General features: G+C 47.6%; 2 protein-coding genes across 3 annotated transcripts; one reads left to right on the top strand and one right to left on the bottom strand.

Annotated features, from left to right (window-relative positions):
• Positions 1–220: 220 nt before the first annotated feature.
• Positions 221–13,101, top strand: ADAT1 (adenosine deaminase tRNA specific 1). Of its 2 annotated transcripts, XM_081202422.1 has the most exons (9): positions 221–1,080; positions 2,072–2,140; positions 2,317–2,371; positions 3,238–3,368; positions 3,799–4,294; positions 4,393–4,538; positions 5,351–5,450; positions 8,299–8,385; positions 9,907–13,101. In XM_081202422.1, exons 1-9 carry the CDS (start codon positions 951–953, stop codon positions 10,037–10,039), a joined length of 1,347 nt encoding a protein of 448 aa, XP_081058548.1. In that variant the 5' UTR covers positions 221–950; the 3' UTR covers positions 10,040–13,101. The 2 variants fall into 2 exon arrangements, with proteins under 2 accessions (XP_081058548.1, XP_081058549.1); XM_081202423.1 differs by lacking the exon at positions 2,317–2,371 and having other exon boundaries at positions 945–1,080.
• On the bottom strand, positions 12,818–17,692 carry GABARAPL2 (GABA type A receptor associated protein like 2). The gene is made up of 4 exons (XM_081202468.1): positions 17,517–17,692; positions 17,248–17,303; positions 15,656–15,828; positions 12,818–13,339 (listed from the first exon to the last, which is right to left on the bottom strand). The coding sequence occupies exons 1-4, from the start codon at positions 17,548–17,550 to the stop codon at positions 13,249–13,251; spliced, it is 354 nt and encodes a 117-aa protein (XP_081058594.1). The 5' UTR covers positions 17,551–17,692; the 3' UTR covers positions 12,818–13,248.
• Positions 17,693–17,696: the final 4 nt, after the last annotated feature.

Below are 17,696 nucleotides of genomic sequence, written 5' to 3'. Positions count from 1 at the left end.
CCTGCCTTTTCCAGACGCCTTCCGTTGCATTTATTATTATGTTGCATTCCTCCAGCTGTCTTGCATTTGTTGCTACTTTCTGAGAAATGGCCTGTGGTGTTAGTATGTTGCCATTTTATGAGCCCTGTTCCCTTTTAACAAAACCCATGAGCCTTCCCCTGTCTTCAGGTAGTGATTTATTCCTTTATACTTAATAGTTGGGAAATAAACGGAAAGCCACACGGTAGCCCCTTCAAAGCACAGGGGAGTGGGGCTTAGCTGCTTGAGTTTTTTGAGCTGAGCGCGTGATGCTCTTCTGAAATGCCTGGGTCGCCCGAGGTGATGTAAAAAAATAACCAGGAAGTCCACCCTGCAGATAAATGAGCGGTCACTCTATACCTTATTGCTTCTAGGATTCCCGATAGCAACCTTCACTTGCCGCTTCTGGTCGGCTAAAGGGAAGAGCCGCTCTGTCCGGCTCTGTCTCTATGGCGCCTGCCGAGTGTCGCCCCACGTGGCCCTCTGGGAGCCGGAAGTGCCGCTAAGGCACGGCGGGAGGCATACCGGCTCTGATTTTCCCCGAGCGAGAGCACCTCTTAGCGTGTGCAGAGCGCCTCCTTAGATCCCGGCGCTCCTAGAGAGGAGCGGGGCACCGTCGCCACAGAGCTCTTCCGTCTTGCTCCCGGCGGCCTCCGCCGGTTCTTGACTTCCTGGCCGGTAGCAGCTTCTGCCTGGTGGGTCCTGGGGACGGTCGGTGCCTGTTGCGACGAGGCTCTTAGCGGGGATGCTCGGCCGGGCAAGGGGAAGCAGGAGGAGCCCGCCTCGCGCTTCGGCAGCTCTGGGACTGCTGGACGGTCTCTCTCTCGCATCCCGCACCACAATCCCCGGCGGCGGCTGGGAGTTGGAGCCCCGCGACCTCCGTAGGTCCCCGGTAGGGAGTGAGGCAGGTGTCCGTCTCGCCGCCCCAAAGGATGTGGACCGCCGACGAGGTGGCCGCCCTGTGCTACAGCCACTACGAGGCCCGGCTGCCTAAGCAAGGGAAGCCGGCGGCTGGTCGAGAGTGGACTCTGCTGGCGGCGGTGCTGCAGGTGGAGAGCGCAGGTGAGGCTTGGAGAGGACCAGGTGGGCTCTGGCTTCTGCGGCGGGAGGAGGCGCCTTGACCAAAGGGGGCGCCTTAAAGGGAAACCCAGCGAGGGCCTTTCGTTTTCTGGTGTTGGTGTCCCAGCTTTCTGTGACCGTTCTTGATTATTAAGCATCCCAGCCTATTTCCATGGGTCTGTCTGATGCACCGATATGCCTTGCAGGGGTAGCTGTGCTGCTGGATATAACCGAGGAGGCTGCTGCTGCCTTCAGCTCCTCCTAGCAGAACTCGGTTGCCCCAAGTGAGTCATCCTAGTTGTGTCCCTGGCTTATGTGGCAGATCGCCTCCCCCCTGACTGGAGAGGATGGCATACTTGGGGGGAAGAGTTCCATTTGGGATTAGGGTGTTGATTCCAATGCTTCAAGAGCTTCTGGTCTGTTTCAGAACACTTGTGCCAGTTACTGCCATTAAAGCTTTCAGTGGATTAGGACCTGTTTACTTTATCCCATATAAATATCACCCCCCCCCCCAGCACTAAGACTTTCAGGAGAGGGGTTTCACTGTCTACCCCCTCCGGCCCCTGCAAAAAATAAGTGAGCCTCTCTGTGATTCTGTGAAGCCAGGGTGTTTGGTTCTAGAATAAAGAAGAGAGAGAAGAGCTGTGGGTGATTTGGTATCTTCCCTAAAGGGGATCAGGGGATTGCACTCAGTGGCAGCACCCAGGCTCTGGAACTCCCTTCCCAGGAAGGCTGGGTAGGCTCTCCCATTGTGCCTCCAACCCTGAGGAATAACAAGAAATAACTTTCATGGGACCATCATCTATTGGGACTTAAGAAGTGTGTGTGTGAAATGAGGGTAAGACACTGCAGAGGCAACTGTGGAACTGTCGTTGCTTCAGCCTTGCTGCTCCTGAGCCTGGCTTTGTATGGGTGAAGCCCAACCCAAAATTTTCTCTACCCTGCTGCGGACATTGTCTGTCCCTCTTCCAACTACCAATATTTCCCTCCTCAGAAATAAAGGCGATTGTTGCCATGGGAACTGGAACGAAATGCATTGGGCAGTCAGAAATGAGGAAGACTGGTAAGCAGCCCCCTTCCCACCTGCTGGAGCCCACTGAGCTAGGTCCCCCCTCCTCACAAGCCCCTTGGAATGGAGCAAGGGCAGCTGCACAGTGGTGTGGCTACATGCTTGGCTTCCTCCTGGAGAGGAACCGTGTCAGGCTTACTCTGTTGGTTTTGGTGGTGGTGCTTCTACAGGAGACATCCTCAATGACAGTCATGCCGAAGTGGTGGCCAAGAGGAGCTTCCAGAGGTGAGCAATGATCTTGAGGGTGGACTCGGGGGCGGGGGTTGGAAGATTCCCTGGAATGGGCAGCTTCTTTGGGGGCCTTCTTGTTCCAGCTCTGTGGCCCTTTAAGCCAGCTAAACTTTGCACTTTTCCTACCTGCAATGCATCTGAGAAAAGAGCAGGACCTGCTTGAATTGGCTGATCAATTATTTTAAGAATTTGTAAACTGTATACAAATTACAAAGCAAAGTTAAGAACACAAAGTCAACCAAAATTAAAAGTTGCAGAAATAGAATGGACTAATTGAGGAAAGCTTGTGGGGAGAAATAAGTTTTCAATGGACATAAAAAAGTGTTTCTGTCTGGCAGATTCATCTCATCCAACAGTGCCTGCAGGTGTGTTCCCACCACCATCTCAATCACCCTTCCAAAATAGGGGGATTGGCAACTCGGGGATAGTCGTCAAGAACCAGAGTAGACCATCTCTGCTGAGTATCTGGACCATCTTCCAGACACATCCTGGACCATCTTCCAGATACATCCCAATGACAGAGTCCAACAGTATGCAAGCAAACATTCACCCACCTAATGATATAAGCCTGCATTCTAGGGTAGCAGCTCACCCTGCCTAGGTTGTCCTCCCCTAACTTAAGCTTTCATCAGAAGATAGGTATAGTCATACACACCCTCCCCATAGGAATGCTTCTCTCGCCAAGGAGTGCCCTCTGACATCAGGTTCTTGCAGAACTCTCATAAATGCAAATTAAAACACGCAAATGAAGTGGCAGTTTTTCTCAGCAGTCCCAGGGAGGATCGCATTAGATTCAGGTGCCCCCAGAAGGGGTACTGCTGGTGATGTATCGTGTAAAGCAGCTGTCCTCTTGCCCCCAGGTACCTCCTTCACCAGCTGTGGCTGGCAGCTGTGTGCCAAGAGCCCAGCATCTTCCATCCAGGAATGGAGGAAGGGAAGTGGATTCTCAAACCACACATCACCTTTATTTTTTTCTCCAGCCACACACCTTGTGAGTATGTGAGAACAGCTCTTTTGGTTGGGGGAATCTCTCCCCTGCCCTTGGAGCTGGGTGGTAGCCTGGTGGAGGTGGAGGGGGTAAGTTCCTGCAGTGAAATTGTGAAAGAGCCTGGCTGCCAAATAGCCCAGCATATCACTGAGCCACTGGGCTGGATATAAAGGTAACTGAAACTCACTGTGGGTAAGCTATAAAAAGGGTGAATGCTACACTATGCATTGTTAGGAAAGGGATTGAAAATAAACGGCCAGTATCTTAATGCCATTATACAAATTAATGATGAGAGCATGCTTGGAAGACTGTACAGCTGTGGTTGCCTCACCCCAAAAGAGAATGGGTTCTCTGCTCCAGGGAATTTTTCCTCTGTGGGAGAGAGCCCCTGCTTGTCTTTGTCTTTTAAGAGCCCACCCCCCATTTCTTCTAGGTGGGGATGCTTCAATTATCCCAGTCTTGGAAGTGGAAGTGCAGCCTTGCCAGCCCCTGAAGCCATCAAAGGCAGCTAAGAGGGGCATCAGTGACTGTGGGCCTCTGGCAGCTGAAAGGGAGTCTGAAGAGATGGCAGCTGACCATTTCCCCAAGAGACAAAAAGTCTGTGGTGCTGAGCTCCCTGCTGAGGACCGTGTAGGAACCAAAGTGGTGGATGTCCACAGAACTGGGGCCAAGTGTGTCCCGGGAGAGGCAGGGGATTCCCAGCGGCCAGGTGGCGACTACCACACCGTGGGGCTTCTACGGATCAAGCCAGGCCGTGGGGCCCAGACAGCCTCCATGTCTTGCAGCGATAAGCTGTTGCGCTGGAATGTCCTTGGCTGCCAGGGAGCCCTCCTGATGCATTTCCTCCAGCAGCCCATCTACTTTTCAGCCATGGTTGTGGGCCGTTGTCCCTACAGCCAGAAGGCCCTGCAGAGGGCCATCGTTGCAAGGTGAGCAAGTTGTGAGGATGGGGAGGGTATTAGCCAGGTGGGTGGAGCAGCCCATTGCTGTGTTGCTGAACGGTGGTTGTGCTCTTCTGTCCCCCCAGGGGTCTGCCTGTTTTGTGTTTGCCGGATGGCTTCCGAGTTCAGGAGGTGGAAATCCTGCAGTCCCAGCTGGGCTTCATCCACAGCCGTGAAGCAGTCCAGGCCAACCATGCTCTGCGCCAAGGGAAGGTGGTGCCCTGCGGGGCAGGTGGGTGTCTCCAGGGGTGTTTATGAGGGTGCTTGGGCTTTCCGCTCCCCCTCCCTTGCTTGAAGGTGGCAGAAGGGAGACCTTGCTGTGGGAATTGTTATTGTTTGTATGCATTACCAGAGCCATAAAAGTCTGAGGGCAATTCCAATGTTGCCATCTAACCAAAGAGACCAACTTGCATTTTGGGGGTTGGACTAGATGACCCTTGGGATCTCTTCCAACTCTAAAATTTTATGAGAAGGAAACTTGGAGGTGGGGGTAGAGTGGGGAGCACTAGATTTCCTTCTGGAAGTTCCCTGGGTATTTTGGCTGACTTGATGGATAAACAGATATTATCGGCAGAGCAAATAAACATTACTGATAAAATTGCAGTTTGTAATAATAGAAAGCAATGCTGGCTGCACTGGAGGGAATAAAATCACCAGGTAAGAGAAAGGGAAAGGAGGAAAAGGAGAGGCAGTAGCTAACCAATGTGTGCGCATTTGGTGTCAGCGCATAACTGGGCCACCGCCGCCTTCTCAGGGATATGGCCAAAGCACTTGTTGAGATGGCTGGTTATGAGCTGGGGGTTTTAAGGAAGGGGGAAAGATGCCATTATGTTACTGCCTAGTGATAGGGTTGCAGGCATTGGGGCAGCAAAAGGCGAAGCTGGTGATCCACAGCTGGTAACAGTGGTAGGAGCAAAGGCCACCGTCTGTTGGGCTGTCTGCAAAAGAATAACCATCTGAGTTGGGGGCTTTACAGGATGGCACTTAGTGTTTCCCTTGCATATTTTGTGGCAAGTGACTCCTCCTTCCTCTCTTTCCTCCCAGCTATCAGCTGGAGTGCTGTTCCGGAGCACCCACTCGATGTCACTTCACATGGCTTCAAGCAGGGGTCAACCAAGAAAGTGATTGGAAGCCCAAAGTCCAGGTGTGTCACAGGTGGCAGGAGCCACAGCTAGGTAGTGGGGTGTGTGAGAGAGAGAGGCAGATGCAGTCCTTCGGATGATTTCTGTGTGCGCGCTGAGTGAGCCAGACTTGTTGAATTTCAGAGAAGAGGTGAGTCTCAAACCACAAGAGCCTGACTCTTTCAATTGACTTCATTCTGTACCACCCCCACCCTGCTTCTTCTGAAGTGGTTTCATAGCAGACATTTTGTCCGGTTTTAAACTCCCTTACCATTAGTGATAAATGATTCAGGTCAGTTGCTTGGTCTTGCCATAGGAACGTAAGAAAAGCCCTAGAGCTGGATTAGGCCAAAGATGGCCCATCTAGCCCTGTGTCCTCACAGTGGCGAACCAGATGCCATAAAGGGAAGCCTACAAGTAGGATCCAAGCACAAACAGAGCATTTTCCCACTCAGGATCCCACCAGCGACTGGTAATCAGAGGCATGTCGCCATCTTGTCTAGTAGTACGCCATCAACATGCCTCCCGCTGTTGAAAGTCATTATGGCCAAGTGGGCTGTGAAGCATTCTCCGTGTGTGTGTGTGTGTGTGTGTGTGTGTGTCTAAAGGCTGGGATCAAGCAACCGAACTGACACACTTAACATACATGAAATGAAAAATAATGCCTGAGACACACAGTTTACATGAGCTGCAAATGAACACGGAGGGTGGCCCAAATTGGTTGGAATCACCCTGGAAAGAAATCTTCCACAGTGTGGAGCAGGAGCCTGAAGTGCTGCAGCTGTAATCGTAACAATACCAGCTGCATAGACAATGAGACCATTTATTACTGGGCTGCTTCTAAGGAAATGGGGAAGGAGGCTTGGCATCTCAAGGGAAAGTTTTTAGTCAGCAGCTGATCAGCTTACAGCCTCCCAGGAGACAAAGATCCTCTGAGGAGAAGAGGGTGGACAGTTGTCATTGCAGGGTGAGGGGAGGTGTCGGAGTGTAGCACTTTGGCCCTACAAGGATCTATACTGGGAGTGGCGAAATAACCTTGAGAGATGGTGATGATTAATGAGGGAGTGAGGGCAGTGTTTTCTTCAAATCTGCTCAGGACAGTAGCATTCCAAGCAAGACACATGAGGTATGTGTGCGCATAGGAACCAGGCAACAGAGTTGGCACGCTTAACATACATGAAGTAGAAAATAATCCCCAAGACATACAATCTGTCCCAGGGGGCTGAGTTACCTGCAGTCATCCTAGAAGGGAATCTCGGCCCCAGTGAAAAAGGGCATGTGTGTTGCTAAGGGCCAGAGTAATTTCATTACAGGCTTGTTGACAGGCTTGAGACAGACTGATCGTATAACACTTGGCATAGCTGCAGCGGCTGCTGGCACATTTCAAAGTGCTGGTTTTAACCTGGAAGGTCCTTTATGGCTCAGGATCCCAATATCCTTCAGAACTCCTTTCTCAGTACAAATTTTCCAGACCCTTTGGCCTTCACCTGTGGGTGGCAACAAGGGCAAAGATTTTTGGGGGGGCTTCTCCATCTATGGAGGTCTGTCCTGGCACCATGATTAAAATCCTTTTGACACCAGGTTAAAAATTAAGTCATTTTCTCCTAGCCTTTTGATGGATTGTGACAAGCTGGTTGATCGCCTGTTGAATGAAAAATTATTGTTGCTGAAGCTTTTGTTGTTGCTTTTCTGCTGGGTTTGTTTGTAGTTTATTGGAATTGTTTTATAATTTTTATTTTTGGCTTTTAATCTTTCCTTAAGTTGCTTAGATACTTTTTTGGTAGTAGATAAAAAATAAGTTACTTAACTAATTATATTAATAATGACATGTAAAAGAATCAAGAATCAATACCATGTTCAGTTTTGGCAGCCCCACGTGAGAAAGCATAGTCAGAAATGGGAGTCTTATGAGGCAGGATAGCTACAACTCCTGGATTTTAGACATAAACATTGTTGAGAAGCAAGTGGGAAATACGACCCAGTGTGTTGTAGTGGGCACAGCCTTGGACTAAGACTTGGGAGACTATGGTGATGATGATGTACCAACACAGGGCACTTTACAACATAAAAACAAAAAAAAAATACATAACTTAGTAACAAACAAACTTTAAAAGGCCATGGATGGTTTAATTAAACAAAGGCCTGGAAGAAGAGGACTGGTTTTGCATGGGGCTTAAAGACATGTAACAAAGATATGTAACAAAGGCACCAGGTGAGCGTCCCTGGGGAGAGCATTCCACAAGCAGAGAGCCACCACAGAAAAAGCCCATTCTGGTGTGCCATCTCCCATCATCAACCACAAATCCACAGGCCCACCAGAATGAAGCTACGGAACCACTGGAGGCCAATGGACCACATTTTGGGAACCCCTGATGTACACCATCTTGAACTCCTTGGAATATAAATGTACTCATCATCATCATGATGCTATTTGTGTACCTTTCCCAGTCATCTGATTTTGGGGAGGCGGGATGCTGTGCTAATTCAACAGATAAATCCAGGCAGTTTTAGTTACTTAAATTTCTCAATCCTTAGGCAGCATGCCTCTATTTTTTAAAGGTTTTTTTTAATATAACTATCATAAGAACTTGAGCCTCTTCTTACACTCACAAAAGGAAAAAAGCCTTATTATGGCAGATTCCCTCATAGATTGCCAATTGCACCAGTCTCCTTTGGGCATTAGGTGTTATGAATCCCTGTCAACCTGCAGATATCAGTTTCTGAAAAAGCAGAGGTCTTGCAAGAAGCTTTTTTGCAATGGCCTTTGGGGACAGAAACTTGTCAAAGCAGCGCTTCATCCAACAAGCTGGCACCCTTGTCTCCTTTTGCAATGAGACTTATGATCAGAATTTGGTCTTCTGTTGCCGATAGGTCTCAAATCTGCAAGGTGGAACTCTTTCATGCATTCCTGAAGCTGGCGGCCAGCATTCCACAGGAAAAACTGCCAAAAACTCTCAGGTGAGGAATTTCCCACTGTCTTTTAACTGCTCCATGCTCCACTTCTCCGACAGCAGGAGGGCCCCATGTTCTCCCTGTACCACCATGGGGTTGGCAACTTTTTCCTTTGAAAGGTAAATTGACCAATGGGAAAAGTGAGCCAGTGGACAGAGCTAAAGTCCAAAGCAGCTGGCATTTGGAGGACTGCTGAGTTTGTTTAGCTCTTTCTCTCTCGCCTTGTACTGCTCCATCCCTTTAGGCCGCCTGCAGCAAGGCTATGAGCCACAGTTTTGCAACTCAGTTCTATGGGGATTGTATCCTGTCTTTCTAATAGAAAACACCGTATCATTGTTCTTTCCCAAGCTTTCCCTCCTGTATGCTACCCACTTCCCGTTTAGCTGCATCTCCCTGTACTGAATGGCTTTCCCCTGCGGTGTCTTACAATCTTTGCATTAATGCTATGTTTGCTTTGGCTGTATTTAGGTTGCGTGCAGACACTCACTTCCAGGGCCAGGCTCTCATTTTCCCTGTTCTGCCACAATCCAGCCAGCACCTGCTTCTGCAGGCTGCCTAGATGTGCTGTGTGTACTAAGAGGAATGCTGCCCCCCATGCTGCTTGCATAACTTCTCCTTCCTCAAACATATTTTGGGCTTTGCTTAGTTTTGCAATTTCCTGGGGTTTTGTTTGCACTTTGCCTGTTTCCTGTCTCTCTGTACCCTTGAGGCAGAGACTGGTGCCCAGGCAGTTGGTTCTGATTTGACACGGTTGTCCCTCCCTGTGGGCAGGAGGGGGCAGTATTTCTATATTCAGGTAGCTTGGTCTTCTTCCTGCACACTTTGATGGGACAGGAGCTGCTGAGGACAGTGGGCCTCTGCCCTGTTCACCTTGGGTGCTTAACTTCCCTTCTTGTTCAGCCACAGAGTGCCCAGAGAGGAGCAAAACCTGCCCTTCTTCAGCAAAGTTTCTGGCAAGAGCAGGGCTGAACACAAGTTGGTGTGCTGGATACAGTTGGTGTTTTGATACTCTATGGTGGGCAGCAGCTGCATGGCTTTAAAAATAAATAAAAAATGGTTACGTAATACACATTGGCTGAGTGCAAAGCTTTTGTTCAGGCCTCAGCCTGCCTCACAGCCTTTCAGATGTCCGCAGATATCCCCTCCCACAAAACACAGGCAAAGCTGTCAACAGCCTACTCCAGTCCCTGCAAAAACACCAAGTTTCCTTTTATCCTGCTACCCTCCACCTTCAGCAACTTGCCAAGTAGGTGGTATGTGCACAAGCTGAGTGTCCCACTTTGTGGGTGTTCATATGGCCTCCTCCAGGCCTCTCCCTTGCAAGGCAAACACAGGCAGAGCTGCTTGTGACCATTTCTACACCAAAACGTTTTATTGCAGCCCTTGGCCATGAAGTTTTGGTGTGGCTGTTGAATGTTTGGGCTAAGCGTGGCCTGAGTGGTGATGATATCCTTTGTTTACAAAGAGCTGGGAGGAGGAAGCAAGGCAGGACAGTGACCCATTCCAGGACTGTTTGTTTCTCCTCAGAGAGAAGAAATTAAAGACTTACTGGGAGTATAAGGAAGCCGCTGCCAGTTACCAAGAAGCCTGGAAAGCACTGCACAGCCAAGCTTTGGGCTGCTGGGTGAGGAACAGTCGTGATTACCTGCACTTCACGTGAGAGGAGGAAGTTGCACTGTGACACCTGGCTCAGAGGCAAGACTGCCTCACCTAGGGGGTGGGGTGTTACTGGTCCCTCCCTGTGACTGACAGGCAGAGAGCTGTAATGATTGAAACTTGAAAGATAAATATTCTTGAAACTTATTTTTAAACCACCACGACTGCTACATACTTAGCCACCACCACCCTTTACATTTTAACAAAAGGGCATACAGTGGTACCTCAGGTTACATATGCTTCAGGTTACATACGCTTCAGGTTACAGACTCCGCGAACCCAGAAATAGTACCTCGGTTTAAGAACTTTGCTTCAGGATGAGAACAGAAATTGCGTGGCGGTGCAGCAGCAGCGGGAGGCCCCATTAGCTAAAGTGGCACTTCAGGTTAAGAACAGTTTCAGGTTAAGAACGGACCTCCGGAACGAATTAAGTACTTAACCCGAGGTACCACTGTACTAAAACAAGGTAGCAGCCCATAAACCCTGTTACTTAATTGTCTGAGCATGGTCTTTTCTGTTTTTGTCTTTCTGTAACTTGGGTGTGACTGAGGTTATCAAGTCAGGCTGAGATTGCAAACAGCTCTTTGCAAATCTATTGTTAATTAACTGTAGTAGACAAAAAGTAGGATCTCCAATTGCGTAATGTTTGCAGTTCTGGTGCTCGATATGAATAATTTTAATTGTATACTCATTTTAAGAAGTTATTATTTAGGCTTTTGTTGACAGAAGTTTTAGAAACTTATTAAGTACAGTAAGCCTGCAACTTATGCACATTTAACTTGTGTGCATTCAGCTTTATGCACTTTGCAATGAATAATAAAAAAAAGACTTTGGCAATCCCACCCACTGTTGCACCCAATGTGTTTTGATTGTACAGGATTTTTGGCTTTAGGTGTGATTCCTGGAACGTAACCCCAGCATAGATTGCGGTCTTACTGTACAGGACAGATTGAAAGTGACTGTTGCATGCTGGTAATTTGAACTGGTTGGAGCTCAAACATAAATGCTTAGAGCAGGGGTCATCAGTGTGCCCTCAGATGTTGCTGGACCAATCCAGTCATCCTTTACCACTGACCATGTAGTAGTGCAACAATCTGGAGGGTCCCATGTTTGTTTTCTCTGGCTCAAGAGCCTAGTGCTGTTAAAATAAGCCATTTAGGAGTTGTTCTACTGAAGCAAGCTAGGCTACTTTGTATAGTAAACAATTCCATTTAGCTTTATCAGCTTTTAGAGAATTTTGAGGTCAGCACAGCAACTGTCTAAACTGGATTGTGAGGATGAATGCATTATTGAAAATGTATCCTGTGACAGCAATGGATTACACAGCTGTGTTTTAGTATGGCTCATAGAGGTGAGTGTAATTGATAGACCTGTGCAACAAAGGCACCAGGGGATGAACACCAAGGAGAGGAAGTCCACTGCTGTTGCAGGAAGGGGAAGGAGGCCAGCTCTCGCCTCAAAGATTTAAAGAGCGGCCTGATTTACTCATGAGTGCCAACATATTACTGCATAGGATTATGGGGCCAGCCATCATTGTAAATGCAGCCTTGGGGAAGGTGAAGAATGTCACAGGGCTTGTGAAACTTCCTCATGCCTATCCTGCTTATTCACTGAAAACCAACGTAATTAATTGATCCAATCTGCCATAGTTGGCTGCCTCTTTGTTAATTATAAACAAGGTACCCACCAAGCCGGATAGATGACTAATAACATGTGATGTAATGCTAGTTTTCATGACATTGTTAAGGTGTGCTTACAACAGAATTGGCTACATCTGGCATCTACCTGCTTTTTGGATGTGGAGAGCAAATATGACCACCTCCATGACTGTAGCTGGATATATCTGTCTTTACTCTGAATACTATCACTACAACATGGTTATTGATTAGCCTTTGTCAATCAAGAATTATAGCCAGAGCAAGCCTCATGCCTATTGTATACCTTGAAAGATACATCCATGTATTTTCCATTTTATTTCCAAATAAAATGGAAATAAGACTGTTCCATAACTGCCAAATAATTGGGCATGGGTAGCATTCAGCTGACAGCTGCAAAATTTTGTTACTTTTTTTTTTTAAAAAAATGAGGACCGGGTGGCGCTGTGGGTTAAACCACAGAGCCTAGGGCTTGCCGATCAGAAGGTCGGCAGTTTGAATCCCCGTGATGAGGTGAGCGCCCGTTGCTCGGCCCTAGCTGCTGCCAACCTTAGCAGTTCAAAAGCACGTCAAAAGTGCAAGTAGATAGGTACTGCTCCGACAGGAAGGTAAACGGCGTTTCCGTGCGCTGCTCTGGTTCGCCAGAAGTGGCTCAGTCATGCTGGCCACATGACCCAGAAGCTGTACGCTGGCTCCCTTGGCCAATAAAGTGAGATGAGCGCCGCAACCCCAGAGTCGGCCATGACTGCACCTAATGGTCAGGGGTCCCTTTACCTTTATTATAAAAATAAGACTGTCCACCTCCACCACCCCTTGTTAAAGAAAGGAATGCAGGGACCTGTCTCCAGATATTAAATAATCCTACAAAGGGAAGTCCTGTCCGATCACTCTTCAAAGTCCCTCACCAAAAGCTCAAGGAAACTTATCTGGCTCCTAAAGAGGAAGAGTGTGAAGCAACTTATTGGAGGTCTTCTCACAGTCTGAGAAATGCCTAGATCTGCAAAAGCAGCTGCTTCAGTGCTCACAGCTTATGCCAAAGGACAGACGCAGGCTCACCCCTTGAAAACCTGACCTCGTAAGACTGTGTGTTAGAAAGTGAGGCTGAAGTAACATAGAACTGAAACACATTTGTGAGAGGAATTTTAATCAGTTTCCTCTAGCAAAATTCATCAAGAGGAAGACACTAGCCAAAATCAACATATTAGCATCTTGAGACTGTTTGTAACAATCTAGAAGCGCCCTTACTATGAAACTGTAATAATTAATAATTAGCCAAACCTTCATTTCAAAATCCCCCTCCCCCCCTCACTTTAATCCCTCAACTACCTTGCTTCAGTATTTAAATAATGTCAGTATATGTGTCCCAGAGGAGAGAGACTATGGAATTTACAGCTATGAGTACAATGTGCAATGGGGAAATAAAACTTTCATAAATTACCAGGCTAACAAAAATCTATCCATATATTAAATCAACCCAGTGACAGATGCAGGATGTGCCCCGGGGTCATGATCACAAACAAGAGGCTATTTACAAGACACAAGAGGGAAGGAGATGCAATCAGATGCCAAAGGTGTTTTCTCCACTATAGGCCACATACAGGAAGCCATCCTCGTCCTTCTCCTTCTCGTAAAGCTGTCCCATTGTCAGGCTGAAGGTAAGAAGATAAGACAGTGAGGAAGTTGCTAAGGTATCAAAGGAGTCTACATAGCAACTAAGACAGAATGCAAACTGAATGGAAGCCCAGGCAATTCTTTAAACAGGACCTTTTCTACTTGTACCATGTGTGTCTGTAATGATTACTATAACCAGTTGCAGCCTCTAGAATTTCTGGTAGCAGAATGTTATCAGAATATCCCTTAGCAAGAGAGGGGAAGGGATAGCACTCTGGTTCAGGAGGTTATGGGTATTTTATCTTCTGGTGTTTATATTGTGTGTGTAAATAATTTGCTGTCTTTTTGTAAACTGCTTAGAGACTGTTCTGGTATTAAGCTCAATATAAATTCCTGTTAAGCTGCAACATTTTACAAAGACTGAAGTTCATGACAAAAGATTAAAATGTTATCTACCTCTTGAGAAATTCAATCTGTAATCTAATAAAAATATGAAGGTTAAAAAAAAAGCCTGGCAAAAATAAATGAACAGAAGCACATTAGATCTATACTTGGGGTGCAATCTTGGAAGTTATGCCTACAGAATTCTAGTGGGCTTACTTCTGAGTAGGCAGGCATAGGATTGAATTAATTAAAACCATAAAATACTGATCCTCTAACATCATGAATTTGGCATAAGGGGTTAACTTCTGACTTAATACTAGGGTTTGGGGAAGATGTATTCCTCAGCCTTATTCCATGTGAGTAAGGGAAACTTTGAAGGAAAAAATGGCAGAGAGATTAAAGAAAAAGAGTAAACATTTCTACTCCCCAAATCAGTTACAAGCATTACAGATTTTTCTATAGCAAGCACTGTGTCCACCTGAGTGATCTTGCATATTCCTCTGTACACAACTTGAGCTCTGCTATTCACGCTGCTCTGAAAGTAGGAACATTTGTATATTCTAAACTAGCACAGTAATTTCCTTTTCTTCATGACTGTAATTAACACTAGTTCTGTCTCTGAACAGACATTGGCTGCAGTAAGCAAAAGTTATGGATTGCTGGGGTAGGGCTGGAGCAAAACAGGAAAAGGAGCAGAAATGGTTTAGAAAAAGTATCTTGTCTGAGGAAAATGCACTAAATGTTTTAATTCTATAACCAGACACTTTGTTGGAGAGTTGAGGAGGAAGATTTGAACACCACAACTCAACAAAACTCAGCTATACATAGCCTGATATAGTTAGACTAAAGTAGCACCCCCATAGGAAAATCAATATATGAGCCCACCTGTATGATGCCTCAGGTTCCAGAACAGAAGAAAGGCAGGAGGGATATCCATGAATAAGAAAGCCACATACACACACAGCTGGCCCAGCCAGCCAGCCAGCCAGGTATAAGCTGCAGCCATGGGCCACTGGAGGAAAACTGCTGCTATAACCCACAACAAAAGAAATTCTTGCCCTTATGATGACTAAGTAAAAGGGTTAAAGACTACTTGTTTTCTTAAAACTGGGGAGCATATTTCTACATTCCCTCTTAGCCAGCGGAAGCTGCAGCCAAGACAAAAGCGGGGACACCAAGACTTGGATACAGAGGTCCTAAGGATGGATGGATCCAGTCTTTGGACCAAGAGTTCCCCACCTCTCTTAATGGAAGCAGAATATTCAGGAGATGCCTGAGCAATCTCTCACTGCTTGGCTATGAGTGTATGATACAAGCATAGCTCGCCAGGAACCGGACAGCTTACAAACAATTATATGAATATAAGAGCTGTCTCAGTCAGTAGGGCATGAGACTCTCAATCTCAGGGTTATGGGCAAAATATTCCTGCACTTCAGGGGATTGGACTAATGACCCTCATTGTCCATTTCAACTCTGATTCTGGATCAGGCCAAAAGCCCATCTAGCCTAGCATCCAAGTGCCTATGGGAAGCTCGAAAGCTGGACCTGGATGCAACAGCACTCTCCCCACCCATGATTCCTCTGAGGAATGAATAGTCATTCATACTCCAAAATCAGAGATGGAAAATATCTAGCGATCCAGATATTGCTGGATTACAACTCCTTTCAGCCCAAGCCCCCATGACTAAGAGTGAGGGGTGATAAGAATTGCAATTTAGCAATGTATGAAGGACCACATGTTAATCACCCCTGCCCTAGATCATCTCAGCTGAGGCTGCAAACCACTTCCTTTCCCTTGGAGTGAAGAAGCCAATTTCACATTGGACATACAACTGCAAAGACTGGAAACAGCTATTTCAGGACACAAGCCAAAGTGCCCTGGAGGACCATGCCATTTTAGACAGCTGGCCATCAGCTTTGTTTTCCATGAGAAACGGCAGCTGTTGTCCTTGAAGAAGGAAGATCCTCACCTGGATTGCGGGACAGTCTTGTCTACAAAGAGGAATATTGCCTTCTCAGATGGCAGTTGAATCCTCTTCCGGATGATCCACATAAACTGAGCCACAGTTATGTCAGATGGAACCAGGTACTTCCGCTTGTCAATGTCAACAATCTGAGAGCCTGAGACCTTTTCAACAATCACCTGCCCAAAGGACAATGGAGAGGGATAAAATGGAGGGGGACAGGATACATCAGAACATTACCACCAGGACAATATACACAATGGCAGTTGGAGAGGCTGAGCAGAAAAAATGAAAGACAAGGCCAGCCACAGCATGTCACAACCTCTTCTCAGTTCTCTGAAATGCAAAGGGAGGGAGGACTTTGGCACTCAAGGTTAAGCCACAAGGGCCTTTTCCCAAACTTCAATCAGTGGCTGCCCCAACCATATCCTTTCCTGGAGGGCTCTGATACAGCCAGTGTCACATAATCCTTGATGGCATTAAGGCTAGATCATAGCCATGTGTTCTATGAGGTGTTTGGAACTTCCATTGTTTCCCACTCTCTCAATATTGGAAACCTGTAGGGGTAATCCGATGAAGCTAAATGCTAGAAGATATAGGACAGACAAAAAAAAAGTACTTCTGCACATAATCCATAGTTTAGCGATAGAATTTGCTCCCACAATATGTTGTGGCGGATCCTCCTTCATTTGAGGTTTTTAAGCAGAGGTTGGATGGCCATCTGTCATGATGCTTTAGTTAAGATTCTTACATCACTGGGAGTTTGATTAGATGACCCTTGGTGTCCTTTCCAACTCTGCAGTTCTATGATGGTAACCAACTTGGCTGGCTTTAAATGGAATTTAGACAAATTGATGATGAATATAGCTATCAATAGCTACTAGCCACAGTGGTTATGTGTATCACCAGGAGCACATTCCTTAGGCCTTTGATTAAAAGATATGGTGAATCACAAGTGGGAAGAGGACTATGGCTCCCATATCCTTGTCCTGGGCTTCCTACTGGAGCATCTGTTTGGCCAGTGTGCAAACTGTTATTTGAGTAGCCAAGAATCTATGGAAAAGTAAATGATATTTTTCCAATTCTAGCATATTATTCTAGCAGCTGTTAACAATTTATTATTTCCCTTGCCTTTTTGTGATAAGTTATCCTTAAGATAATCAAACAACATTACCATATGGTCCTTTGGGAGGATTATAGTTCCCCCTTTTTGGTACAACTAAATCTCAGAATATCTGAATTTCTGTATACATCCACATAAAGGGGAACCCGTTTGCTTGTTTGCTCTTATTATGACTGAATACCCCGGCTCATGCCGGGAATGGAAGATCCAGGGGAATGTCTTCCCTCGCTCCCTCCCTCCGCTTTACAGACCTAAATCAAAGATTCCTACCAACCGGGCGAGGCACTGGGCGGACAGAAAAGGGGAAAGATGCTCGGGCCAAACAGGCTGTTTGTTGCTTCGTTTCCGCAGGGCGGATTTCGAACGGGAGCCAACCTGCACCGATGCTGAAGAAGCCCAGCCCACCGAAACCCCACCCCCGCGGACCTTCCGGCCTCCTCCCCGAAAGGCGAAGTAGCGGGCGCGAGAGACTTACCGGGACGCGGTCAGGGTACTTGGCCCGGATCTTGGCGGACTCCACGCAGCGGTGCTCTGCGGAGACAAACGAGGGAGGCGCGTCAGGAGGGGCCGAGAGAGACTCCGGCCGGCGCCAGAGCCCGGCGCCCCCGCCCCGCCCTTCCCACCCCCCGCCCCGCGGCGCTGCGCGTGTGGCGAGAGAGACGCCCCTCCCCCCGAGGCCGGGGACCAGGCCAGGCCTCATCCCTGGAGAAGGCGGCGGCGGCCTCCCTCCTCCTGGCCCCTCACCCAGCGCGTGGTCCTCCTTGAACATCCACTTCATGGCGCCGGTGCGGCGGGCGGGCGGGGGAAGGAAGGGAGGGGCCGGCCTGTCGGTCTTCCTCTCGGTCCGTCGGGCCCGTAGTGCCACCGTCACAACAACAACAACAACGACGAGCAGCAGCAGCCACCACTACGGCACGGCGGGCG

This window comes from Podarcis bocagei, assembly GCF_964188305.1.
Source record: "Podarcis bocagei genome assembly, chromosome: 7".
NCBI lineage: Eukaryota > Metazoa > Chordata > Lepidosauria > Squamata > Lacertidae > Podarcis > Podarcis bocagei.
The sequence above is the reverse complement of the archived record's forward strand: the minus strand, read 5'-3'. Positions and strand labels throughout refer to the sequence as shown.